This window comes from Diaporthe batatas (assembly GCF_019321695.1).
Source record: "Diaporthe batatas strain CRI 302-4 chromosome Unknown Contig00028, whole genome shotgun sequence".
In the NCBI taxonomy this organism is placed as follows: domain Eukaryota; kingdom Fungi; phylum Ascomycota; class Sordariomycetes; order Diaporthales; family Diaporthaceae; genus Diaporthe; species Diaporthe batatas.
The window spans coordinates 230,994-256,601 of NW_025408575.1; the positions used below are offsets into that span (position 1 = coordinate 230,994).

The 25,608-nt window shown below is 51.0% G+C and overlaps 6 protein-coding genes across 6 annotated transcripts; 4 read left to right on the forward strand and 2 right to left on the reverse strand.

Moving 5' to 3' along the window:
• Positions 1-332: 332 nt before the first annotated feature.
• Positions 333-3,805, forward strand: KVR01_013556 (uncharacterized protein; the record flags this gene model as incomplete). The annotated part of the gene is made up of 5 exons (XM_044790883.1): positions 333-653; positions 919-1,255; positions 1,318-1,586; positions 1,752-1,913; positions 3,782-3,805. 5 exons carry the CDS (start codon positions 333-335, stop codon positions 3,803-3,805), a joined length of 1,113 nt encoding a protein of 370 aa, XP_044637484.1.
• Positions 3,806-4,303: 498 nt separating this feature from the next.
• On the forward strand, positions 4,304-7,032 carry KVR01_013530 (uncharacterized protein). Its single transcript, XM_044791563.1, has 3 exons — positions 4,304-5,384; positions 5,563-5,911; positions 5,986-7,032. The coding sequence occupies exons 1-3, from the start codon at positions 5,381-5,383 to the stop codon at positions 6,311-6,313; spliced, it is 681 nt and encodes a 226-aa protein (XP_044637458.1). The 5' UTR covers positions 4,304-5,380; the 3' UTR covers positions 6,314-7,032.
• A 958-nt stretch (positions 7,033-7,990) lies between these two features.
• KVR01_013520 (bifunctional 4-alpha-glucanotransferase/amylo-alpha-1,6-glucosidase) lies at positions 7,991-13,683 on the reverse strand. The gene is made up of 5 exons (XM_044788824.1): positions 13,557-13,683; positions 13,385-13,497; positions 12,894-13,326; positions 8,449-12,793; positions 7,991-8,372 (listed from the first exon to the last, which is right to left on the reverse strand). The coding sequence occupies exons 3-5, from the start codon at positions 13,121-13,123 to the stop codon at positions 8,262-8,264; spliced, it is 4,686 nt and encodes a 1,561-aa protein (XP_044637448.1). The 5' UTR covers positions 13,124-13,326; positions 13,385-13,497; positions 13,557-13,683; the 3' UTR covers positions 7,991-8,261.
• A 1,538-nt stretch (positions 13,684-15,221) lies between these two features.
• Positions 15,222-17,374, reverse strand: KVR01_013558 (uncharacterized protein). Its single transcript, XM_044789733.1, has 2 exons — positions 15,972-17,374; positions 15,222-15,918 (listed from the first exon to the last, which is right to left on the reverse strand). Exons 1-2 carry the CDS (start codon positions 16,666-16,668, stop codon positions 15,503-15,505), a joined length of 1,113 nt encoding a protein of 370 aa, XP_044637486.1. The 5' UTR covers positions 16,669-17,374; the 3' UTR covers positions 15,222-15,502.
• Positions 17,375-19,057: 1,683 nt separating this feature from the next.
• Positions 19,058-20,075, forward strand: KVR01_013542 (uncharacterized protein; the record flags this gene model as incomplete). Its single annotated transcript, XM_044789574.1, has 1 exon — positions 19,058-20,075. Exon 1 carries the CDS (start codon positions 19,281-19,283, stop codon positions 20,073-20,075), a length of 795 nt encoding a protein of 264 aa, XP_044637470.1. The 5' UTR covers positions 19,058-19,280.
• A 940-nt stretch (positions 20,076-21,015) lies between these two features.
• Positions 21,016-21,508, forward strand: KVR01_013538 (uncharacterized protein; the record flags this gene model as incomplete). The annotated part of the gene is made up of 3 exons (XM_044791599.1): positions 21,016-21,068; positions 21,153-21,321; positions 21,395-21,508. The coding sequence occupies 3 exons, from the start codon at positions 21,016-21,018 to the stop codon at positions 21,506-21,508; spliced, it is 336 nt and encodes a 111-aa protein (XP_044637466.1).
• Positions 21,509-25,608: the final 4,100 nt, after the last annotated feature.

A 25,608-nucleotide genomic window follows, 5' to 3' on the forward strand; every position in this document is an offset into this window, starting at 1 on the left:
TTGTTGACGAGATAGCTGGCTGGACTCGGTCCGAGGTTTTCAACTTCAGCGGGAATGCAGCTAGGAACCTCTCGCAGTTCTGGGATCCCCAAATACCCCCGAGCCGCTTGAACTCACTATGGTATTCGACCTCGTGCCAACTTTGGAGACATGGTAATCCATGGGATGCCTGGATGCCCGAAATTTGTACTTCCTCTCAGCCATTCCGGGCCAATGATAGTCTCAACCCGCCTACGGGATGCTCGGGGGCCTTGGGAGAGCCGAGTGGTGTTGACTGGATAAACACCACAAAGCTTCAGGACAACTGGACAATTTCCTTTCGACCACCTGGGATGTCTGTACCTCCTTCTTTTGGATACAATACCAAGTTCAACGAGTTGGTCGTGAAGCATTGCATGGCCGAACCAAACCCAGACTACGTCTGCAAAATTGGACTTGTGCCGCCACTGCTTCTCATCGTCATTGGTTGCGTCTTTGTGAAAGGCTGCATATGCGTCGCAGTTCTCTCCAAACTCAGGCACGACTCCCTGGTCACTCCTGGTGACGCGATAGCCTCCTTTATCTCACAACCTGATCCGAATACGGCAAGACTGGCCACGTTGAGCTTCGCCGACGCGGACCGTCTCGAAAATAAGAGCATAGCAAACTTGCCGGTCTCTGGTATTGTGAGTGGCCCAAGAGCACGGAAATGGAAACCACGCTCCCGTCGCTTCAAATCAATTCTCCCAAAGGCGGTCTGGACGTGGACCTACAGTATTCTGACGGGCGGAATGGTTCTCCTCGCCATCGGCCTTGGCTCGATTGTAACTAGCAACGGTGCACCTGCGCTGTAAGTGATACTCCGGGACCCTTCCTTTGAAATTTTGTAACCTTTCAGATAATTTGAATATGAAGCTATGGGGTTGCTGATTATCCAAGTTGCGTAGGACTGGAGCGTTCGGCAAATCCTCTACGACAAACATATCGATTCAATTCTCCTACCTTGGCGCTCTACTCATGGCAAACATATCTCAGCCCATATTGTCTACCTGTTATTACACCCTGAACTCGTTTATCACGCGGATACAAATCGAGGAAGAGTTTAGCTCATACAGTCGCTGTTACAAACCGTTGCGGGTATCCGACCCGAAGGGTGATCAAATCAGCAGCTATCGCCTCCAGCTGCCTTACAAGTACAGCATCCCGCTCATAGCTATAAGCATTGTCCTCCATTGGCTTCTCTCAAGCGCAATATTCCTAAACATCATAGAAGGCGGTATGTAGCCCAGTCAATCAACCTGCTTGCCACACCAGTTGACCCCTATTGACGCTGCCGAGGGTTTTGGGCAAATCGCAAGCAGGATAACTCGATCGCTTCCAGCTTTGGCGTCTCCGACGGCTCTTACGTAGCCGTTGGCGTGTCTGGGTCCGCATTCCTCGCCCTGTTCGTCGTTGCTGCAGTACTTTGCATTTCTCTTGCACTCTTCAGCCTCCGCAGGATACCGGTTGACATGGTCTGTGGGGGCTCCAGCTCGTTGGTACTGTCCGCTGCGTGCCACGCCCCTATCACTGTACAAAGCGACGTGTCTAGTGGCAGCAATGTGTCCGTAATATCGAGGGATATGGGCACCGGTTCGATATCAGTGTCGGGGTCTCTTGGTGCAACTTCAACTCAAAGCACCGCTGTCGGTTCTGAATCGTCCGGGCCCGCTGACCAACTTGGATCTTCTGTCGGCCTCGGGACACAACCACCGGGTATCACCGAGCAGCAGCAGGCAGCGGACGAGGATGAGCTACAGCTGCCATCAGACGCCATGACGGAAGGAGAGGAGATGGTCTTGCGCCATGAGATGGCAACATCCAAGGTCAGATGGGGCGCGATGCCCGCGACTCCCGAAATGCTGGAAGGTATAATGATAGACTGTGGGGAAGTTGTATTGCATCTTGGATTTGGAACCGAACAACACAGGGTCATATCTCCATGCGAAGGGCGCTTGTACATCTGATGGCCTCGGTGTTATCATCAGAAAGCTGGTACAGAGCGTTTCCGTTCATGTTCAAGCCGGGTCCTATAACAACTCAAGGCAAAGAACATCCAGGTAATCAGACCGCTATATAGAAGAGCAAGAGCGAGTGGCAGGCCAATGACCTTGGGAGACCGCTTCGTCCTCGAGTGGCAAATGCTGTCTTCCAACCCTCGCCGATCAACACCATCCTCCCAGAGCGGCTCGCACCGCCCTCGTTCAACACAGCTGTGGGCCTCGGGGGCAGCTCGGCTCATGACAGTATTGAGATTGCGCGCCGTACATCGGCATCGACGTGTACACCGCACTCAAGGTGCTCGATTCAGAGGTCGAGCTCTAGCTTAGGGCGTATGCCATCACGTCGTTAAATTCATGGGAGACCTCAAGCCTACTAGTAAGAGTAAGCATAGTTAGGAGCTCACGGCAGTCCACAGCCACATCCGCGAATCCTGCAGCGCAGAGAAACGGAGGACCTGATCTGCACTGCAGGCAGACCAGCTCCGGTCGAGAAGGGATCGGCCGGGCCGAGCTTAGCTCGCGCGTCACAGAACCAAACCGCCAAGCGAGCACGCCTCCGCGAGGCTTGAGCCACGAAACGGGGGTGATGGACTGACACCACTACAAGGCGCGTACGACCGTTCTGAGGAGGATGCTCTCGCAGCCGAGCAGCAGCACCAAGAAACCCCCTCGCCCCGCCTTGGAGTCCCACCAGGAACAAGTCCAGGGGAGTCTGTGACCTCAACAGTGATGATGATATTCAATTGCGAAGGAAGGGTGACCGGAGGCGTGTATGTACCTGATGCCACGGAAAGAATAATAAGGTCAGCACCATAGACGAAAGGACCACTATAAGCTGACGTGCTTGGCCCAGGAACGCCGCATTACCGCACCACAAGAGGTTGGGAAACACGGGTAATAAGGCAAAGATCACACAGGACCAAGCCGGGGACGCGCACGCACGCTCGGCTAGGCGGCACCTGAGATCGATTTTGCCCAAGGCGGCCCAGACCGCCTGGGGGGGGGGGGACAGGAGCCAACGATCCCAGGGGGGTGATCTCCTGTGCCGTACCCGTACCCAGATGATCACAGGGGAGAGAGGGAGCATCCAGGGTGCTGAGCAGTTGCACCGCCCATTGTGTGGATTGTTTGCGACTGTCCAGGTCCGTTCGCGACGTTGGGAGTTGTCAACTGGTTCAAGTGAGACTTGGTGGCTTGCCAGTTTGCAGCCATTTCCCCCAATTCTCTAACAGACGTTGTGGAGTTGCTTCATCTGCCCAGCGGCCGGGGTCTCCCTCGATCGGGCCTGGAATGCGAGCATGGATTGGGGTAATGCCCATGCGGGACTCCGTTAAGTAGTCAAGATGCAATCAAGATTTCTGACAACTGCCTGAGTCGAATTTGCAAGTGGCCAAGGCCCCATCCGCGCCGGCGGATTTGTGGGTTCACGGCTTGTCTACTTGGAGCAGGTTGAATTGGATGGAATTAAAGTTGCATGAGTTCCGTCCGTATCTGTGTTGTGCCCTGCAGGGTCTGCTTGAGTGATCGGCAAACGTTCTGTGGGTCGTCGAAGAAGAAAAAAGAAGACGGCCTTGAATGCGTGCCAGCCAGCCGTGCCCGTGCCCGCACTGCTGGAACCGGGTCCTGTTCGTGTGTTCGTCTCTCGTCTCTCGTCTCTCGTCTCTCGTCTCTCGTACCTGGTCGTATTTGGGATCTTGGGACATTGGCATTAGTAGTGGGCGTATTATTGACCGAGTGCAGGTGACGTGAGAAGACGAGAGATGGGATGGATTGGTTTTCGCTAGCCGCAAACGCAAAACTGCAGAGTAGCATGCGGACATGGGAGCTGCCAGTCAGTTGGTGTGGTGGAGCAAGAAGAGAAATGCTTAGCTAACAAGGCGAATCGGACGGGGCAGGCCTGGGCAAGCCTGGCAAGCCTGGCAAGCAGGCAAGACGGGCTAAATCCGGCACAGGCTTAGCGAACCACTGATTAAGACTGGGGGGCAGGGGAGGTCGGGGCCCCCAGGCCCCATCTGCTTCCTTCCCGCCCAATCGAGGCCGTGTTAGCCGGGGTGTCGTCACCCACCCGACCACACTTGACCACACTTGACCGCCTGTGGCCCAGCGCCCCCCGGGCTGACAGGGGGCGGAGACAGGGACAGCCGTGGCTGGGCCCTCTCTGGATGGTGGAATGGAATGACTGATGGACGATTGGGATGCCTGGATGGATGCATGGAATGGGCGGCAGGTACGAAGTACGCCTGTGTTGGTGTGGAAGGGCAGGAGGGCAGGAGGGCAGGAGGGCAGGACTCCAGGCCATTAATCCATCTTCCCTTCCAAGGCGAGCCTGTACCTGCGCCTCTCTTGTTTGTCTTGACCTTTTCTTGTCATCGTGTCTTAAGCCACGCTAATAACCTGCCCTTCGTGTACCACACACATACGATACTCTGCCCCCCACCCGACCAAGTCCGTCACTTCCGTCCTCCCTCTCATGGGCTCTGGCTCTCGTCAACGACTTCCCCTACACACCACACCACGCTCGTTACTGTAGACGGTGCATCATCATCCCGCCGTCAAGAGAAGAAGAATACAAGAGAAAAAGAGAAGACGTACAGGTTTCACTCGCTTCTGCCCGACCATTACTGCTGCGCCAAGTAGCCCTTCGACACATCCTCCAGCCATCCACAATCCAGAGCTCTCCGAATCCAGCTCCAGAATCCGCTTTCCAACCCAGCCAGCCAACCCGCCCAGCCCGTCCCATCCATCCCATCCATCCCATACCAACCTTGGAATCCACGGATCCGACGGCCTCTCCCGCACAGACTGCATTCAAACGCAACCAGGCAGCTCAGGGACACAACTTGATCATCCTCGTCATCGTGGTCATCCCATAGTGTGTGTGCCTTCCCGTCCCAGTCCTCCTCCAACCCCAACCCCCTCGGACTCCCCGCGACTTGACTCGACTCGACCCAACGCTTCCTCCCTTTCGAACCGCTGCACACCAGCGCCACACCGGAGGCCCGACGCGACAACAAACCAACGCTTGAACTTCGCCTTTGACTTCGACGTTGACATAGACTCGGCACACCTCCATAGAGGGCGCGCACGATCTAGGGGTGCCTCGCCACCGAACACCGTACATGATAATACCGAGAGGCGACGATTGACACGAAGCATTCCAACGTACATACCACTACATACCATACGCGACATACATTGTTCCAAGCAAGACACAACCACGCGCTGGTTCCGGCACCCATTCTGTTCGGCTGCACGCCACGAGTTCTTGTATCCAACCGGCCGTCTGCATTGAACCGAATATATCAACACCAGACAATATTGTCACCATCTGTAATATCTAGTCTTTTTTAACCTTCACGATGGGTATGTTGTCCCTTCCTCTCGGCTTTGCCTCGCCTCCCTTGGCCCCTCGCAGCCAACACTTTTCTCCCCTTCACCCTAGCCTTGACCCCAGACGAGGGGCTACCTCAAACCTGAATCTGATGATGCACTCGCTGCTCCACCTCTGTCCACCTGACTGACCTGCCTCTCCTCCCCACAGCGCAAACGACCATCGTCCCCTTCTCGACGCTACCCGCCTGCGTGTCGAGCTGTGGCCCCCTCTACGACGTGAACGGTGCCTGTGTGCCCCCAGCCGCACCAACAGCCGACGCCTCAGCCTATGACGCCTGTTTCTGTTCCGATGCCCGCCTCGCCCCATACTCGACCACAACAGCAGGCCCCTGCGATGCCGCCTGCGCCGCAGATCCCTCGGGCCTCGCCAGCCTCACCGACTGGTACAAGGGCCTGTGCGGCAACATCGCCGAGGTAGCCAGCTCCTCCTCGTCCAGCAGCTCCGGGAGCTCCAGCAGTTCATCGAGCTCAAATTCAGGCGGTGGTGGCGGTACTTGGTAAGCATTTTTCCTCTGGCTGGCCCCGCACAATATCCGTCATGAATCAATAGACTAATGCACCACCCCAACAGGCTCGACGGCCACTGGCGCTGGGTCGTCTTCATCATCGTCATGGTCCTCGGCATCGCAGGCATCTGGATCGGCGCTGCCTTCTGGCGGCGCTCCTACCTGCGCAAGAGGGACCGCCAGTACGCCCTTGGCAAGAACCTCGCCCAGCGGACGAGCTCCGGCCAGAACCCCTACGGAGGCGGCGTGCCCGGCGGGACGCCCACGCGCTCCGACGGCTCCATGCACCCCGGGCGGCCCGGCGTCTTTATGCCCGCCAGTATTTCCGAAGCCAACGTCTACGAGACGGAGAAGCCGGCCAAGACCAAGGACAAGTGGCGTGTCAGGACTTAGAGTGGATTGGCAAGCAGCGGACCAGCGAAGAAGGGAGGAAACAAGGAAAACAGTAATGACTCGGCCGATTATCTACGACTATTAAGGGGCTCCTCGGGAGGGTAAACAGCTTCTCGAAGAGGCTGCTGCATTTGTTTTCTCTACATGTCATTCCGGACACACGCCTGCATCCGAGAAACGGTCTCAACGAGCAGGTTGTGTGGTCCGACTGGCCAGACTACTGGGTCGGGATACCTCCAAAAAGAAAAGGGCGGGCCGGCGTTTATTGTCTTTTGGTTTTTGGCTATTTCCAGAGTGTAGGCGACGACACGTCCGTCCGTACTGCACCCAGGAGGCGTTTTTACCGTGGGGGGCTGAGGCTACGGCTATCGGTCTTGATTTTTGGAAGGGGGACAAGGGAACGAGAGAAGTGGAGGAGGGGATTATCCTAACAAACTCAACAATGTGGTTTGTTATCTATCGGCCTTGTTTGTGAAGCTTGAGGGGGGAGAGGTACAAGAGAAGTCTTGTTAACATCCCCCGGCACGCCACTCATCGCCAGAGCACTCCTCACACTACGAATCTCCTAGTCTTGTCTCTACTGGCTACAGGCATCATATCATCTATATACAGTCTCAATATCAATAACCTGAACCTGCCAACCTCCACTCCTTCCTCCCTGTACCTGCGCATCTGTGGGTGGGAGGTGTGGTGGGTGGGAGGATTTCAGCTCTCACTTACTTCATCGCCCCCACGCGTCCATTGCACAGCATATGCGGGCATCCAGCGCCCGCCCCCTGCATCGTATCGTGACTGTCCTACGGACCGACGGCTCTCGATTTTGGGCTGCGGGATACATACTTGGGTACATTCAACTTGTGAACTGGATGGTGGGGGGGGGAGGGGGTCTTGGAGCTAAGTCATGATGTGAGCCAAGGCAGAAAGAGAGAAACACGCCCAATGTCAGCCATGTCCCTTTCTGATTTAGGAAGGCAAGACGAGGTAAGAAGAGCGCATACATAGCATACCGGGGGAAGGGGCCCTCTACAGAGTACGCATGTATGACCCGGGAAAGAGAAGCGAGTGAGTTGGTTTCACGAACCACACCTGCACACCCACACCCACACCATCCCATCCCATCCCAAACCGGCACGACAGGATGGATTAAGCTCCCCAGGATTTGAAATGACGAGCCCGGGTGTTGTGATTCATCTCACCCTCGCTCGCTCGCTCGACATGGGGCACCCCAAGCCCAGATGGCCTGCCTGGGATGTCCCAGCAGCGGCGCCACGATGAATGAAATAAATGCATGGATCACAGCTCCGCAAGGCCGCTGGGGGACTGCGCTGCGCCGGGCGGCGGCCACCATCCATCCATCCCATCCATATTTGCATGAAAAAGGTCTCCAGGGACTCCCCCTGGGCCTTGCCCTGCGCGACACCCCCACCTACAGGAGACGATTTTTAGCGGCCGGTTGGCTTTCATTTGAAGTATTTTGGTGCGCGTGGGAGAGGGAAAAAAAGTGAAGCTGCACAGTAGGAGGATGAAATGGAGAAAGCCCTCTGGAACCTGACGCGTCGTGTGCTGTGAGCGGCCGCATCTTGGGCTATTCCCGCCCGCCCGCGACTGCATCAGAGAGACAGACCCTCGGGTACCCAGAACTATCATATCAGCCGCAGCATATATAAGTATTCACACTTTTTTTTGCCCACAATTCCATTTGATATCTATAGGTATGATGGTAGGAATGCGTACCCTGTCTATGCTATGATTTGAAATGTTTGTTGATCGCTTGCTTTTTTTACCAGTTCGCCCAGTCTGGGGGGTTCAGTCGTGTACTCATGTAGTTCCTTCCCGTCATCAGTTCCATCCTCATATCCTCCTTTCCCCGATACTTACTTCCTCAGGCTGTTGACCGGCAAGCCAGCCCCTGAATATCCAAATGCGCACCTCTCTATGCGCCCGTCCATCAGGTCGAGATGCTCAGCTTGCTCAGCCCGACGCCGTCCCCGCTCTGGTACTCGGCGGCATCCATGTAGAGGTCAATCAGGCAGCTAGCCGACCAGGATTGGGTAGGGCACTGTTGGGATCTTGTCAGCACTCGCTCCTTAAACACACTCTTCACGCAATGTTATCATGGGCATCTGAGAACCTACCGAGTCGCCGCAGAACTCCCCATTCTTCTGCGTCAGCTCTGCCAGCCCGGCCCAGGGGCTCTCCTTGATCATCCGCTTGGCCCCCATCAGCCTCTGCGTGACCTGCTGGAACGCCTCGGTGCGGCCCTCTTTGTCCTGAGGGTCCCGGCGGAGAAGGTCGAACTTGAGCAGCGCACGCAGGAAATAGCCCGTGGGCCACAGCCATTCCGGCCCCTGATGGTAGTTCCTGCCCTTGGACGTCGCAAAATCGGTCGAGTCCTCAGAGTTGATGTAGTACGGCCGGTAGTTGAGGTCAGCAGGATCGAGGGTCGCCATTCCCGTTGGCCCGCGGAGTGCGCCGTCCGTGAGCACGAGCGCGTGCAAGGCATGCTCTGGGTCGAAAAGGTCTGGGGCAGCGGTCATGCTGATAGGGTAGTTGGGTCTCAGTTGGTAGTCCTCGTACTCCTTCCCAGACCTGTACAGATCCTTGTAGATGCCGCGACGGTTGATGACGTTCGGGTTCACATCATACTTGGAGTCCTCCTCTTTCGACAGAGGCACGTAGTAACATCGCTCAAAGTTGGCCTTGATCAAATCCGCCCATTCTTTGAACCCGATTGTTGACTTGTCAGCCTTCGTCACGCTGCTGTACTTGAACTTGCCCTTAGCGCTCAGGTCCTGCACCCAGCGCAGAGTGCTGTACAGCAGACCGGTGATCTCGACAGCCGCGCCATCACGAGGAGTACCGGGGACACCCTTGGAACCCGCTCGTTCGGACTCGCCCATCTTGTCCATCCAAGTACCGCAGTTGGACTGGTTGCCGCCAAAGATGAAGCCATTTGCCCAGTCCACCTTAATGTCGATATTGAATCCCGCGTCGCTCATTTGTGAGTCAATCTGGGGGCCAGCATTAGCTTCGCGGAAGGACATGCCCTCCGCGTGGCGCTGCAGGGCCTCCTGGATAATATCCTCGATAGTACTCTCCTGTGAATACGCACGAGGATCCTCAACATCAAACCATGTGTCATCGTAGGGAAGGAATCGGCGCTTTGTCTTTGCCTTGAGCAAGTCGAGACCATTTGGTGCCAGTTTGGTGAAATCCTGGATATTCTGCAAAAAGAACCAAATCGAGTCGCGAGAGTTGTACCGGGGAGTGTTACCAGAAGCGAGCAGGTTGGGGATCATCCCGTGCTTTAGCACACTGGCAAAAGCAAGGATGTGTTCCTTGGCCTCGTCAAATCGTCCTGTGCCGAGCAGAAGGCCCCGAAGGGAGATGAAGACATCACGCCCCCAGCAGCGCGCCCATTCAACGGCGAAATGAGGCAAACCAGCTGCTAGAGAGGGCACCAGGGTCTTGGGGTAGAGGGAGCCGGAGTTGACGACTCCGAGCTCTTGCACGCTGACCATGGCCAAGCTCTGCAAGAACCACTGTCCCTTCTGCACATTGTCATTCATCAGGGAGATACCGCGCTCCCAAGCGGCCATATACGCAGTCCGGATCAGGAGGGCAAAGTAGCGCGGCAAGAGGAAACTTGGGATCTTGCGAATCGCATCGAATCGTTCCTTGAGCCAAGCGGTTGGCTTCTCTAGACGAGAATACAGCTCAGTCTGGGAGGCACGTTCGAGGCGGCCGATGGTGTAATCGAGAGCCCATTGCCCATCTCGGAGGTTTTGGCACAACGGGTGTGCGAGATTGTTGTCCCGGATCACGTCCTTCAAAATACTCCACCAACCCTGCAGGCCGGCATACACAAGCTTTCCATGACCTGGAATGTCATAGACACCGTCCTTCCCCCCGCTGGCATCACGCTCTTCAGCCTCGCAGCGGTAGAGCAGGAAGTTGAGATCGATGAGATCCAACTCTCCATACGCCTCCTTTGCCCCCGACGTGACAAAGGTATCCAGACCCGCCGAGTGCTCAGCAGCGGGGATCCAGGTCTCGAAGAGTGCAATACTGCCAGGAGGGAACTTGTCACGGACCGTGATCGTGGTGTCGTCTCCCTTGACATCAATACGGACACCCGGGAGGTCGATGACGCGGCTGGGCAAACCACGCAGCCATTTCTTGTCCTTAAGAACTTCCTTCTTGGCCTCTTCGCTTGAGTCAACCTCGAGCATCCAGCTTCCCAGGTGCCTGACTTTGGTGCCAGCAAGGTGTACGGGGTTAAAAGCACCGTTGCCATTCCCGTATCCTGGGAAGGCGGTGTGTGCGATAAGGAAGTATCCCTTGCGCGACTCCGGATGAACACGGTGAACAGTGACGTACTGGTCCTCATGGTGGATGAATGTCTCGTCATAGTCGTCCTGGCCCATCAATGTGTGGATCTGGTTCAGGAGTTTCTTGACACCGCCGATACCATTCTTGCCACCTCCAACTTTGATTTCCTTGCCGTTGGATGATTCAGACTGGTACAGTCTCGTCTCACTGACAAGATCGACGAGTTTGGGGTAGATCTCATCGTAGCCCATGACACTCCCAGTGGCGCTGGCACACATGTTCACAAGCGCAGCGTTGGGCAGAGTGTCCCGAGCATCGCGCTTTTGAGCGGGTGTCTCGTTGTCGTGAGTACAGTCCATGAACAGCGCCTGCACCGGCACAGGCTTGATGCGGCGAATGATCTCCCTTGTCAAGCCCGCATCACCATTTTGTGATGATCCGTTCTGCCCTGTTGGGGAGGTGGGCGACCTGTTGTCGTTCCTGGAGATCTCGTCCACCTCGAAACTGCCAATCGGTCGCCCTCCATGCCGATGAACCAGACGACTGAGCTCACCGGTGCTCCAAGCCTGCATCGCCTCACGAATCAGCGAGCTGAGGCCGAGCCTCTTCACGAAGACGTAGTCCATTTCTTCGGACCCGGAGAAAAGCTCCGCAACCACATACAGATCTGGGCGGATCCGCCGGGCCTCATCCAGAATATGCTCGGCGACGTGGATCGGAGTGGAGTGGCAGTTGTCAATGCGGAAACCAGCAAAGTACTTGGCCAAGGTGCGAGCATACTTGGTCATGTGGTCCCAAAGGAAAGGGCTGTCTTCGGGGGCACTGCCATATCGCAGTTTGACACAGTCACCCCAGACAATGACCTCACGGCGGAGGTACACTCTTGAGTCGGGCCCGGCATTGTCAACAAGCGCGTTGCCACCCCAAACCCAACCGTTGTTCGCTAGCGCCAGATCTTCCTTCTTATGCTTGGCTGTCTTCTCGTTTTCAGGCAATCGGGTGAAGTACGACTCAATCAATGGGCTCTTTGCCCCGATCGGACCCATCTTAGGACCGTGATCATCCAGGCGGCAGTACTTAATCCTGTTGTAGAGCTGATCGAGGATCACGGCCGACTCGCTGTCATACTCTTGGTAGAAAGAGACATTGATGACATCCAGTCCTGCCGCCAGCTTAGCCCGTGCATCGGCCTTCTTCGCCTCATCTGCAGACTCAAACTTTCCAAGCAGTTCGGTTATGTAGGCAGCACCAACTTCTGGCTTGAGCTTCCTCCTGAATCGCTCGCCGAGGTGATTCATACCGTCGAGGCCAGCTCGTAGAAACGCAGCTTGTTCCTCAACGGTACCGGTTGGCAGCTTCAGCGAGGCCTCGTCGACCCGCCCCTCAGACCACGCCTTGACACCAGCATCCGCGTCGCGATCAACATCGACGACGTAGTACTCCCAGAGCCGAATCTCACTCAGCACATCCTTGACTGACCCCATGATCTTCACAAGGTCATCAACCTCCTTGATCTCAGTCGGGAGGCCCAGCTTGTCCAGCTTATAACCCAGATCAAGCAGCTTGGTGTCCAGCAGGTAGGCCGACTCCAACCAGGGGGCAGTGGTCAAGTTGTAACCAGCATCGGGGTGTTCCTGCAGCCAGTCGGTGTTGTTGGCTGTGTGGTTGAGGACGATATCCGTCAAGCTCAGCAGGGAGTGCTTCCGCTCCAGGCTCTCGACCAGCTTCTGGACATCCTTCTCGCCGTCAGGGAAGCTTGCAGGGTCCCATGAGAGCTGGTCGTACAGGCTGTACGGCGAGTTTGACTCTCCGCGAACCTGCAGAGGGGTGAAGTGGACCATATTGTAGCCCCTCTCGCTGATGCCGGCGAGGTGCTTCTCCCAGTCATGAGGGTACTTGCCCATGAATTTGCTGAGAATGGAGAAGACGGACAATGCGGGCAACGGCAGCCGTGAGCCGTCCAAGGTCAAGCGAGGGGCCACATCGATGTAGTAGAGGGGGGTTTTCTGCTTGGCTTCACCAGCAGAGGCATCCTTGAGCTCGGTGGACAGCTTCGGGAGAGCTGCATAGGTGATGTAGTAGGTGTAGGGGCCGGGCTGGTAGATGGGAATAGAGATCTCTATGTCGCGAGTGAAATTGGGAACCAGCCTGGTGCAATTGGAAAATGAGTCAGTCAGCAAGAAGTCAATTGAGCACTGGGGTAGCTCATGGAGCTGTTGGCGGCTGCTGGAGTGTGGTCATGACATACGGGAACTCCCTGAACTTGTGACGCTGGAAGTCGTGTCCCTGCTCGGGTATGTTGACCCACAGGCTGCCATGGCGACATATGCTGGAGGTGCCCTCGATTGTGAATCGGATGGTGATGGGGTCGTGTGTCTTTGGCGCAATATAGACATACTGGCCGGCCACGTCGGGCGAGCCGTCGTCGTTGAGGGGCAGCAGGTGAACCTCGTTAGACACCATGGTTCTTGGGATCATGTTGTCAGGACGGAGAGCTGCCCCGCGCAGAGCTGGGCAGCAGGAAGTAGGGGGGATGCGCGCATGCACCCACACGTGTTTGGAGAGGAGGGGCAGGCCTGGCTTGCTGGCAGGTGGCCCAGCCCAGGCAGGTGGACGAGGGGTTGGTCGGGGGATCGGCGATTAACAGCGGGCTGGAGCTGGAGCTGGAGCTGGAGCTGTGGCTAGCTGGGGTTAATATGGAGAGTTTGGAGTCATGGGGGATGGGGCAGGAGACCGTACAGCTGTAGAGGAACCGTGCAGGGCAAACCCAATTCAGGACTGAAGGTTCAGGAGAGGAAATAGGATAGGAAGAAAGAGTTTAGAGACGAGTGGAAGAAAATAAAAGGCAAGATCTAAAATGGTAAGAGACAACAATGCTGTCAGCGAAGGGGGGAGGGAATAATAGACTTGCAGGCGGGAGCTAGAGAAGATGATGCCGGGCTGTACTTCGTACCTACCTTTCCCAGTAGGTAATGGTAGTAGCAGTGACCAGGTAGCGCCGTTCAATGTGGGAATTGCATTGCAAGGACAAGGAAAAGAAGAGTACTATGTATGGTACATGAGGGAAAAGGGAAAACCGGCAGAGCTAAGGCAGGTTACCAGCCCATGGATCTCGAGGCCCTTCCGAGCTTCCTTCCTTCCCGCTGCGAGGACTCGGCCTGCCATGCATCCATCTGGGCAGGTGCAGGAAGCTTCTAGGCATGAAGTCTCAGCTCAAGCCCCATCCAGCTCCAAGCTCCAGGTACTAGTGTACCGTATGTACTAGGGTACATCGTGATGATGGCTATGGAGTGGGGTTGGTAGCTCGGCTGACCGTCAGGCCCGGTGGAGCCTGACCTGTGGGGCGTTACAGGGGTGGCTGCAACCAATCAGAGGGCTTAAAAATTTGAGCTCATCTGACATCACGCTAGTCAGATGAGCGAGTGACTTCTAAGTGACTTAGAGATTTTTAGGGGGGCCCCCTCGAACCGGTCTGGAACTGGTTCCAGACCGGTTCGAGGGGCTTAGGGTTAGGGTTAGGGGGGGTGCAGGGGGTCTCCCCCTGCGGTTAGGGTCAGGGTTAGGGGCTAGGGTTAGGGTTAGTGGTTAGGGTCCAGGTATATGTTAAGTACTGTCTGAAATCCCTGCTAGTGGCTTGGCGCCAAGAGGTCAGCCGAGCTTTTGCCAAGAGGTCAGCCGAGCTGGTAAGCCCTATGGAGTGGTGGGTGATGAAACCAAGGTCAGGCAAGGTCAGGCCAGGTCAGGCCAGCCCAGGCCGGTCCAAGCCATGGGGGCCAGCAGCTCAACTGGGGGGCCCATGGGGGTGGGCCAGCCTGATTCTTCATCACGGTAAGAGGCATTGATCTTTTTCTGGCTGTCAGCAGAAAAGAAAGATACGGATATCTCGGTGGGTTGGTGAGACGGGATCGAGATGGCGGCCTGCCACGACTCCCGTATCGCATGATGGAACGAACACCCCCTGCTCCTCGAGATAGATACCAGTGATCCTTAGGAGCATAGACAGAGAATATGCCCCGCTACACTATCGTGAAGAGCAAGCATCCACCACAGTCGAGATCGACGATTGCCTCAGTATTCCTGAATCAGACACTAGAAAAAAAAGAAGAAACAGCCGGGCTCGACGCAACGTTGGCGGCCCCCCAAAGAAACCCACGCTAGGCTGGGAGCTAACGTGCTCAGGCAAGGCCAGTGCAACACCAGAACCATGCCTAGCGGCCCGGGAACAATTTCTTGGGATGGCTGCTGCGCGGCGCTACTGCGTGGACATGCGGTGAGATGATGGGCTTCTTGGGTGCTTTGTGTGTTTGTTGGGAACAGGTGCACTGGTGCAGTGCAGGGCACAGGCAGGCACAGGCACAGCCTGCAGGAGTGGTTTCGTTGCTGCGATAGGAACAGGAAAGGCTCCTTCAGCCGCCCGAGTGGCCTGCCTGTCTGTCTGAATCCTAGCCACCATTTGAAGGGCGCAGAGAGATGTCCGACTGGAACTGTTTGTTTGGCAACCATATTTGGTCAGCTCTGGTTGCAGAAATATCCTGGAAACCGGGCAGGTTCTTCGGGATGCAAATCTCACAATTCCCCATGTGCGACTGCCCAAGACGTCATCACCCCGAGCTGCGACAGCTGTCATGCCCCACTCGACTCGGAGCTGGAGCTCCTTCATTCGACAAGGATCTTAGCGGAACGGCCCAGCCTTTGGGTGGGGCCGGGGCTGCCAGGTTGCTCGCTTCATACGAGCGATTAATCGGTATTGGAGGCAGACCCGGGTGACTGTCTGTCGTGGGCAGACAGGAGCGTCAAGAATCATCGAGGCGATTCCGCACAGTTTGGATGCGCAAAGTCGAGGTGGAGCAGCATGCATCATGTTATTTCTAGCCGCCCTCCTACGATGTTTACGTCGCTTTCCGACAGCTGCTTCCTAATCACATCAACAGCGTTCCTGTTCTCTTCTTGGATGAAATCTTCCGTCTCGGCCCTCAGCTGGTCAAAGTCTTCCTGAATGCCCGTCCGGAGGTCGTCCACTTCCAGCCACACCCGCTCGTCCACGTGCCGGTCCATGTCTTGGATCTCGTCTTCGAGCCTGTCTAGCCTCTCGTCGTACTTCTTCTCTTGCTCCGTCAGCCGCTGGTCCACCCATGCTTTCATGCGGGTCTCCATCTGTCCCAGCTGCTCCGTAAAGATTTTGCTGCAGATCCTCTCAATGAACCCAACTTCTACGCTTTCAGTGGCGGAACCGCTCAGCTTTCTCTTCTTGGAACTGGAGGCAGACTCGGACTCTGAATGTGGATTAGTACAAGCACATTCATGCATGGAGACCAGTCCGTCTTACCTTGGCCTGGAGGCACTATTGGCGGCGGCGGCGGCGGACCCTCGAGCTCTTCGTATGACGGAAGGCCCTCGGCTGTATCTCCTTTCCGGGGAGCAAGCAGCTCAGGGCTGATGATCCTGCCATCTTGGCCTTCGTAGATACCACCGCCTTCCGTAGCCGGTTCTCCAGTGTGTAGCTCATGGCGGCACAATGAGTCACAGAGCCAGTCCAGCTGGGCCTTGTCCAACACGGTATCTGGGACGTGTAGACTGAGAGACGTTTGTTGGGCAAGTGTTTGAGCAGAGTCCAGCACGGCACCGTGAACCTTGTTGTTCGGACGTAGAGGCCAGTCGCGCGCCGCGAGGTCAGCCGCACTCGTCAGCTCCAGCCGCAGGCACACAAGCTTGTGGCACTGGAGACGTTTGGACTCGGTAGGCAGCTCGCTAGAGTCGAGGGCAACGGAGTGGATTCTCTCGGGTGGGATGAACAGGCAGAGACTCGTCTTCCCAGGCACGGGTTTGCGGAGCTCGAGCTGGATTCGGATCTTGAGCAGGGCGGTCTTGGAGGCGCGGTCGAGGTCGATTGTCACGGTCACGGGATTGGATCCGGAGTCGCTCAGATAGCACGGCTGACCATCTTGTCCAGCCCATTCCAGTACAGCAGCCACCGGAGTCGCCGTCTCGCGGGCATCGGCCGGTGCTGGCGAAGAGGCGGACATGTCGGTGTCCTGGGCGTCGTCCCTATGAGCACATCAGCAGGCAAAAATCAGTGGATCAGCGAGGTCGACCGTGAGATCCCCGCGTCAGGCCCGAGGGCTGACACCGGCAGAGGACTCCAATCTCGCAGGCAACGAAGCGGTCCCGACTCTCCAAGCTGGGAGGTCGTATCAAGAACCAAACGGCACAAGCAGACTGTCGCGGTTCGCCAACCGGCAGCACTTGGAAAGCCCCTTCCTATCGCCCCAGGGTCACACCCTGGTCGGTATAGGTGCAAGAATCGCGAGACGCCCGCAACACAGGCAGCTTTCCCAAGGCCCCGCCCACGCCCAGAAGCCGTATGACCTCTGTAGCTTGGCTAATGGGGGCGGACCACGAACAGTCGTCGAGTGCTACCCCGATGTGCGGTGGGGTATTTGACGTTTGGTTTGACGCGACGCGCAGCTGGAGAGGAGGGACGGGGGAGGGCATGCGACGAGAGGTGGTAGGTGGGAGGAGTTGAGGTGCGTGTGCGAGGAAAGGAATGGTCCAGATCCAGTTGACCTTTGCGAGGTCAAGCAGTCTGTCTGGTTTGAGGATGGTGGATGGTGGATGGTGGAGGCGGCTGGCCAGCGACCTGATAATGATAAGTGCTGGATGCGATGCAGTCGCTTGGGAGGAGGTGACTTTGCTGGAGTCACCAGAAAACGTGACTGGCAGGTTTGTTGGCCCGTGCGCGAAACTGGGTGGCTGGGGAACGGGAACGGGAATGAGCACTTGAGGTGCAGCCAAACGGCTCGCTTATGTAAGCAAACGAAGTGTGGGTACATGGGTACATGGCTACATGGGTGCGTGGGCGCACAGACACAGATCGCACCTGAGTTCATCAACATTCACTCCTGTGAGTGCTTCCAGCTCTCGGGTTGTCTTCAGCGGAGCGAGTCGCGGGCCGAGCTTGCCAGAGACTTCTACAGGTGGCCTGCAGTGCGTTCTTGCTACGGTTCAATTCACTGGAGTTGTCTCAACGTGGACTGGCCCGTCGCTAATGCTCTAAGCTGGGTTGGCCAGAGAAGATACAGGTGTATCGCTGAGAGCATTTGGCTGATTTCCATTGTTTTCATACGTATTTTAGAGTGAAGAATGATCGCTTGCCTGTGCAGCTAGCTCAGGGTCAATGACGCGCTCGTCCCCTGTGGCTGTTCAAGGGTATCACTCCCATATTTTACTTCTTTCCACTGGACCAAATCTTCTCTATTTTCCAGAGCTGTCTCCAAAGGTCGGGCTCTCCATTCAGCATTTTATTTCATACTGGCCATAAGCTGTCATTTCGTCGTACCAGAAAGTCAGGGGGCGGGTAGAAGGGACTGTACCTTCACAATCGAGTATGTCCCCGGGTCAGCTGCCAGTGCCCCACCATCTGCATGCTCATAAGCTTGTCTTAGAGTCCTTGAAAATATCTGAACAAAAAAGCGCAATGATCAAATCCTGGGCCAGGACATTCTAGGCTTTGAACCTAGTACGCAGGCCCCACCACGACGACGGATACGACGATACCACAGCGAGAGTTTGCTCTGAGCTGTAACCACACGATTTCTTTACCAGGCAGCCAATCACGGGGGGGTGTGCATACTTCATGCGGTCTGTATTATACGACTGGTAGGATGACAAGTGTCGCATTCTGAACCACTTGAAAGATGCTATGTAGCCGGGCTACTCCAGAAGTTCTATCAGAGACTGCGCAAGTGCCCAAAAATGTCATCTCGAGCATCGTTTTAGCATTTTGCTCATGGCGGTCCTACGTTGGGATACTTTGCGACGTTAGACTCGATCCATCACGCGTTTCTGCATGGACACTAATACCCAGGTATTGATGAAGTTTCACAGGTCGTCGCCAATGAGCAAGAAGCCTGGCAACACACGTCCCTGGAAATTTTCAGGATGGCCCTTGCTTCCTCTCAAGTGTGTACCGAGAATGAGTGGTACAAACTCATAGAAAGCTACGGCTTGAAAATAGCCAACATCTTTCAACAGGGCGAGGGAAACGAGGGTCTGATTGCAGTCGTGCTTCCTTTTGATAAAACTCCAAACTACGACGCAGTATGATGATACTCAAATCGCGATTATAGATTTCGGAATGGATCCAGACGCTGGTACAAGGCGATTGAGAACATTGGATAGTACGATCATCATGGTAAAGCAGGATGTATCTAGTGTGATTAGAACAACATGTGGTTATCCATGCATACTATTGGGGGGTTTACTCCTCCGATGGATTCCATAACTATTTCCAAAGCAGCTCTAGGTCCAATTGCATGTTGGTATGTTGGTAGTAAGATTTCATAAGTACTTTACTTCGTCCGCTTGGCAGCTCCAGATCCCTCACCTGATGCATTTTCCGCATTGGTTCTAGTGCTTATGGTTCATTCCGCTCATAAGTTCCTAACTTATAAGGCGGGCCATGGGTAGTACTAGAACACGATGCAGATTTGTGGTCCAGATCGTCACAAGTATCTAGCTTATTGTACGCCATTTTCATTGAGAATTCAGAACTTCAGTCCTAGAACTTCGGGGACTCTTCATAATAGATATCACCACAAGAGCGGTAACATTATCACGGTCCGCGGCCGCATTAACCATGTCCAACAAACCAGCAATCATTATCATCTCTGGAGCTTTCGGGACTCCCAAGAGCTACGGAAAGCTTGCCACTGCGCTCGAGTCAGACGGCTACGAGGTCCACGTCCCTCAAATTCCCACGAACAGCGAAATCCGTCCACCAACCGCAGGCCTAGCGGAAGACACGGCTTTCATCCGCAGCTACGTCAAGGGTCTTGTCACTGCAGGGCGCAATGTCGTAGCCATCGGCCATTCGTGGGGCGGTCAACTCATGAGCAATGCCTTGTGTGGACTTGGCCTCAAGGCTCGCTCTGCCCAAGGCCTGGAGGGCGGCGTCAGCGCCCTGGTCTACATGGCCGCCTTCGCCCTGCCCAAGGGAACGTCTACCTTTGGAAAGCTTTGTGAATTTGGCGCTTCGGCGGATGATGCGCACCTGTTGTTCGATATGGCCGAAGATGGAACCATTGTTCTGAGGGACTCCAAACATGAACCGTTCTTGGGTCTTAGGGAGCCTGGAATTGAAGAGTCCGAGATTGAGGCGTATATCCAGACTTGTAGCCGCTGGAATGGAAGAGCTATGACAGAACCTCTAAAGAATGAGGCGTGGAGAGAGATCCCGGTTGCTTATATCCACACCACGAAGGACGCGGCTGTCCCTTATGCCGTACAGCAGAGCATGGTTGAGGCCGTGGAAAAGGCAGGCCATCATGTCCGCACCTTCACTCTTGAGAGTGCTCACTCTCCCTACTTTACCGCCACGAGCGGGGTAGTTGACGCCATCAATAAGATAATTTTGTCTGATGGTCCAGCTTAAGTTGGGGATTGGTTGGTGAGAGATGTGATCTCGCGGGTTGGGAAGCCTGTAGTTGGTACCGCGTTGAGTTTGTTGCTTCAACATGTGATTTTGGTTCAACTGTCTTGACTAGCAGTTCAGCCGCTTGCCAATAAACACAACTCATACATGCATCTGAGTCCACGGGTTGCCGCGATGCTCTTATATTCAGTGACGCTGTATCCCCAATCCGCCGTTCTGTTCGGACACACAAGAGGTGACATGAAAACTGGATTCAGTTTCGCTTCTCGCCTGATAAATGAGGACCGTCTGCCGGTCATATGAATTCAAGCTACCCTAGCTCTCTAAAAAAGATCAAGACCACTTTCCGCAGAAGCCCATAATTTGGAAAGGATTTTTGGTTGAGGGGTAGTTCGATTCGCCGACGCGAGGCCCAGCCAAGGGTGTTGTTGATATGTGATAAAACGTAACGACGGGGTTCGCGGCCTTGATTCGTACAACCCCGTGGCGGGTTAACCCGGGATTCAATGTTCTTGACGACTTGAATGCTTAGGTCCGTCTGGGATGCCGACATGTATTTGTCGATGAGCTCTGATGGACGGCAAATCTGAAAGATACAATCCCGCCTTTCGGCCAGAGAGATGCCCAGATGAATGGCGTACCAGAATTATGAACCAAGCCAGGTGTATAAAGTTAGTGCGGGCTCATGGGCTCGAAATAAGTCCGCGTGTGCCTAGGTAGTCTGTCTGGGCCAAGCCTTGTCACACGATGCTCTATATATACTTGATACGGACTGACTCATGCCCTGCCCCAGTCGCGCGCGGTGCCTGCAAGCCAGCTTCCATGGGTCAAATGCATCGAGGAATTCTTATACAAAAGGGATGCCCTGGAAGTCATTTCATGAAGGACGAATGACCATTGCTCTAAGTTGCGCACGAAATTACAGCCACCAAAAACAACAATGCTTTCCACCAGCTTTCTCACCCTTCTCGCCGCGGGATATGGCGCCTTTGCGTAAGTATCAGACATTATCGGTCCTACAATTCATGGCAACGAAGGAAATACACATATTCTTATGAGGAGAATAATCATTCGCAGACAAACACCAACAGACCCGAACCGATCGTCCGAAACGACGTCAGCAACAGTCACACCTCCCAAGGAGCCAGGCACGAGCTTCTTCTGCCGGGCGGCGGACTCCTCCAGCCTTAGCAACTCGGCGGGAATCTGCGGCGCGGTCGGCGCAAAATTCAACATCTTCTCCGGGGCAAGTTCCAAGTCAAATCTGCAACACGAGGTGATTCCAGAAACTCACAGCTAACATGATCTCGTATACCTAGTGTTGCATAGATACCGCGGCGTCAGGCACGGAGACGTCCTACACGAAGGGCTGCAGCGACAATGGGGGCAGTGTTCTCAAATTGAACGTAGGTTCGTGTGACTTGGCTGGATAAGACACAAGTACAGATGATGCCCTGGTTATAAGGCTTGATGACCTATTCAAAGAGAGCTTTCATATTGAGATCGGATATTTGCACCCGCCAAAACGGAGGGTACACCCATACCAGGGAACTTAGAGAACAAATTATATACTTTAGCACCAAACCACAAGTAATTATCCTCTAAGGTTATCCCACAGGATGTTTTCCTATAAAAGCTTATCCTATAAAAGATTATTATCATTAAGACAGTAAGTACCTATTATATAATACCCCCTAAAGGCCTAGCGCGATAGACTTTAATTAGACTTAATCCACCTATTTAAGTCTATAAAAGAGCCCTCTAAGTAATTAGTAAGTTTCTCTCCCTTTTAATATAATAATAATTAATTAGATTATATATTAAATAATTATTATAACTAACTATTTATATTAAAAAAATAGAACTATACTTATAAACTTAATATATTTAATATAATATAAAGTATATTCTATTAATAATATAAAAAATAAAGTTTAACTTTTATTTATATTAAAAAGTTAATTTAATATAATAAAACTTAACTATATAATTAAATATTATAAAAGTATATAATATAGTTTATTATAAATAATAAAAGATTATATTATAAAGTATTTATTATATAATACCTTTTAAAACTTAATATAATAGATTTTAATTAGATTTAATCCACTTATTTAAACTTATAAAAAAACCTTTTAAATAACTAATAAATCCCTCTCCCTTTTAATATAATAATTAATAATTAAATTATATATTAATATCCTTTAACTTTATTTATATATTATAAAGTTAAAGTTATAAGCATTTATTATATTATAATTATTATTATTAATATTATATTTTTTTAAACACTAAGTTTTAAATATATTAGTTAGCTTAACTTATATATAAGTGGTGGTTAAAGTAGTGTATATTAGTAATAGTTAGAGGTCTGCCTGGCTGGGTGGTAAAGCGCCTAGATGGTTTAGCTAGACCTGCTGACTAAGTGTGGCCCATATATATATATGGATCTACTATTACTTATAGTGACTAATCTACTACAGCCTACTATTTCTATATTAATAACTTTTTAATCTTTTAGAATTAAGGTCTAATATTCCTTTCTTTTAGTTAATTAGAGAACTTTATTTATTAATAAAGTAATTTTTAAACTAAATTATTAAATTACTTAAAATTATTACTAAATATATAATTATAATTTACTTAATTTAAACGTTATAAAAACACTTTAAATTAATATTTTATAAATTATTTAAATCACTTAAATTTAAATTACTTTAATAAATAAAATTAAATCTAAATTATTAATTAACTAATTACTTATTAGGCTATTACTAACTAGTTACTAACTATAACTATATTTAACTAGTTAGTCCCTTCTAATAGTTTCTTCTTTTTTTATAGTAAATATAATTCCTCTTTATTAAATATACCACTACTTTATTTATATAGGCTATTACTTACTTTATTAATCTTTAATTTTACTAGAAAGTCTTATCTTCTATTTAGTTAACTATATAAATAGTTATAGTATCTCCTCTTTATTTAAGTAAAATATTTAAATAAAAGTAAGAAGGGCTTTAAGTAGTATTTTAATATTTAATTTAATATAAATACTATTTAAGTAAAAGTTATTATAAAGGTTTTTAAAAAGTTCTAACTTAATTTACTTAAAGTACTTTTTAATTTAGTTTTAAAGATTTTATAAAAGTATTAAAAGTATTTATTAAAGTAGTTACTTAAAAGTAAGTTATTAATAAGATTATTAATAAATTATTAAACTTTATTATTATTAAACTTAATAACTATATATTCCTCCTTATAGATATTATTAATATATTTCTTTATTTTATTCTTAAACTTAAACTTCTTTTAATAATATTAATAAAAATATTAATATATACTTATACTAGCTATAAATAATTTTATTTTTAAAAATTTAAAACTATAGTAATTATAACGTTAAAGTAATTCTATTTAAATATTATAAAAAAGAAAGAAAGAGAGAAAAGTTAAAAAAATATATAAAAGTTACTTACTTAATTAATTACTTAAGTAATATAAAGGTAGGTAAATAGGTTAACTAGTAGATAGCTAAATACTAGTTTAAAGGTCTAATAAGTAGGCTTAAATTATTAGTTATAAGAGAGAGAGTTATTATAAAAAAGTTATAAGACTTATTTAATAAAAGGGTTCTACTTAATAATTAAATTTATACTTAGATAGCCTAAACTTTACCTTTTTTAAGCTATAATAGTAATAATAATATTATTAATTTATCCTTTTTAAACTATAATAATAAAGTAATCTTATTAATTTATCCTTTAAAAAAACTTAATATTTAAATAACTTAAATAATTTACTTTATTATTAAAAGCTAATTAATAACTAATTAGTATTAATTAGTTTAACTTATATATAAATAATAGTTAAAGTAGTATATATTAGTAATAGTTAGAGGTCTACCTAACTAGGCGGTGAAGCACTTAGATAGGTTAGCTAGACCTACTAACTAAGCATAGTCTGTGCATATACACGGATCTACCATTACTTATAATAACTAATCCACTGCAGCCTACTATTCCTATAAAGTGCTTATTATTATATAAAGATATTATATATATCTTTAAATATATATAAAATAAAAATAAAACTATATAAAAGATTATTCTATAAAAAGTTATTTTATAAAAGGTTATTTTATAAAAAGTTATCTTATAAAAGGTTATTTTATAAAAGATTATCTCTTAAGGTTTAAGTATACTCTCTATTTTAGTAGGTGTGATCTCTTTATATTTAGCTGATGGCCACGTGCGGTTATTTAGCTATAGTGGATTCCGAGTGACACCATTGTGCAACATTGTGTGCACTCTTCCACTTATCATGACAAAAGACTCGTTTTTCTACAGCGTCAATTTGATTTTTAAGTGCAATGCATCCCAGCAGGGCACAGCAGAGTGAAATAGGGACTTTACTGGGTTTTAGAGTTGCTACACTCAACTCAGATACATGCTTGAGTATACTCCAAAACCTACGAAGATTCAAGACTTGAAAGAGCCTTTGCTACATCAAGTCATGTCTCGGATTTAAACTAACCCTTGGGAAATATCTATGTGCTTGAATGGCGGTTGTAGTATTAGCTTATTTAGCGAGGGTCTTCTTTCCTCATTTTGTGTTTTCTTGGGAGTGTGTGTGTGTGTGTGTTAGGGGTAGAGGGCCAAGTTTCTATATGTAATAAGGCTAAGACTATATATTTTATAGTTTTACTACTAATATTGGTATTATGTTTTTTGTCTTCGATTGTCTACTACTACTGTATGAAGGTGTCGTGTAGTTAAACCAAAATATCCACTTCTCGATTCACCTCGCGGCACTTCCCAAGCCATCTGTATCCCCTCCCCGGAACTGATGTAGAAATAAACAATCAAAATGCTGCCCTCGAATTGCACAATCACTTCATTCGCAGTGACGAATCCTCAAGAATACTACCGTAGATCAGTCACATGCTTCCCTTCCATCCTCTTCTCCTCGGCTGCGGTGCTCACCCAGTCCATGTACTCTTGCGGCGTGGCCGACTAATCCCGAGGAAATCGCATTCAACAAGAAAAAGAGCCTCAAATATCTCAAATCTGTCGGATCCTGAGTCAAGGATAGGAAAATCTTCCGCGAGTCAAAGGCAGGACAGCAGAATGCCCAACCTGGGGCCAAATCCCTCAGGAGGAAGGCTCCGGTCTCTGTGTTACACAGCATAGAGCCTGCTGCTGGCGATCGACATAACCTGGCGAATGAGGCCAGGCGCATGTTGTGGGGGTTGCGAAGTAACTCGGCTGCGTGTGCGACGTGTGTAAGCGTGCTGCGCACCTGCCTGACACATATATGCGTCCTTTTGAAATCCCTCTGACCACCTAACCAAAGTGTGCCCGTGCCGATCGAGGGCTTTTGTGCGGTAGCACACGAAATTGAAGCCAAGCTCAGTCCACGAACGGGTGTCAGCGTCCAGATGCGGACTCGCCCGCCTCCAACACCATGACCACCTACACGTCCCGGCGTAGGATAGCATATTTTTGTTACATCTGCAGCAGATGATCTG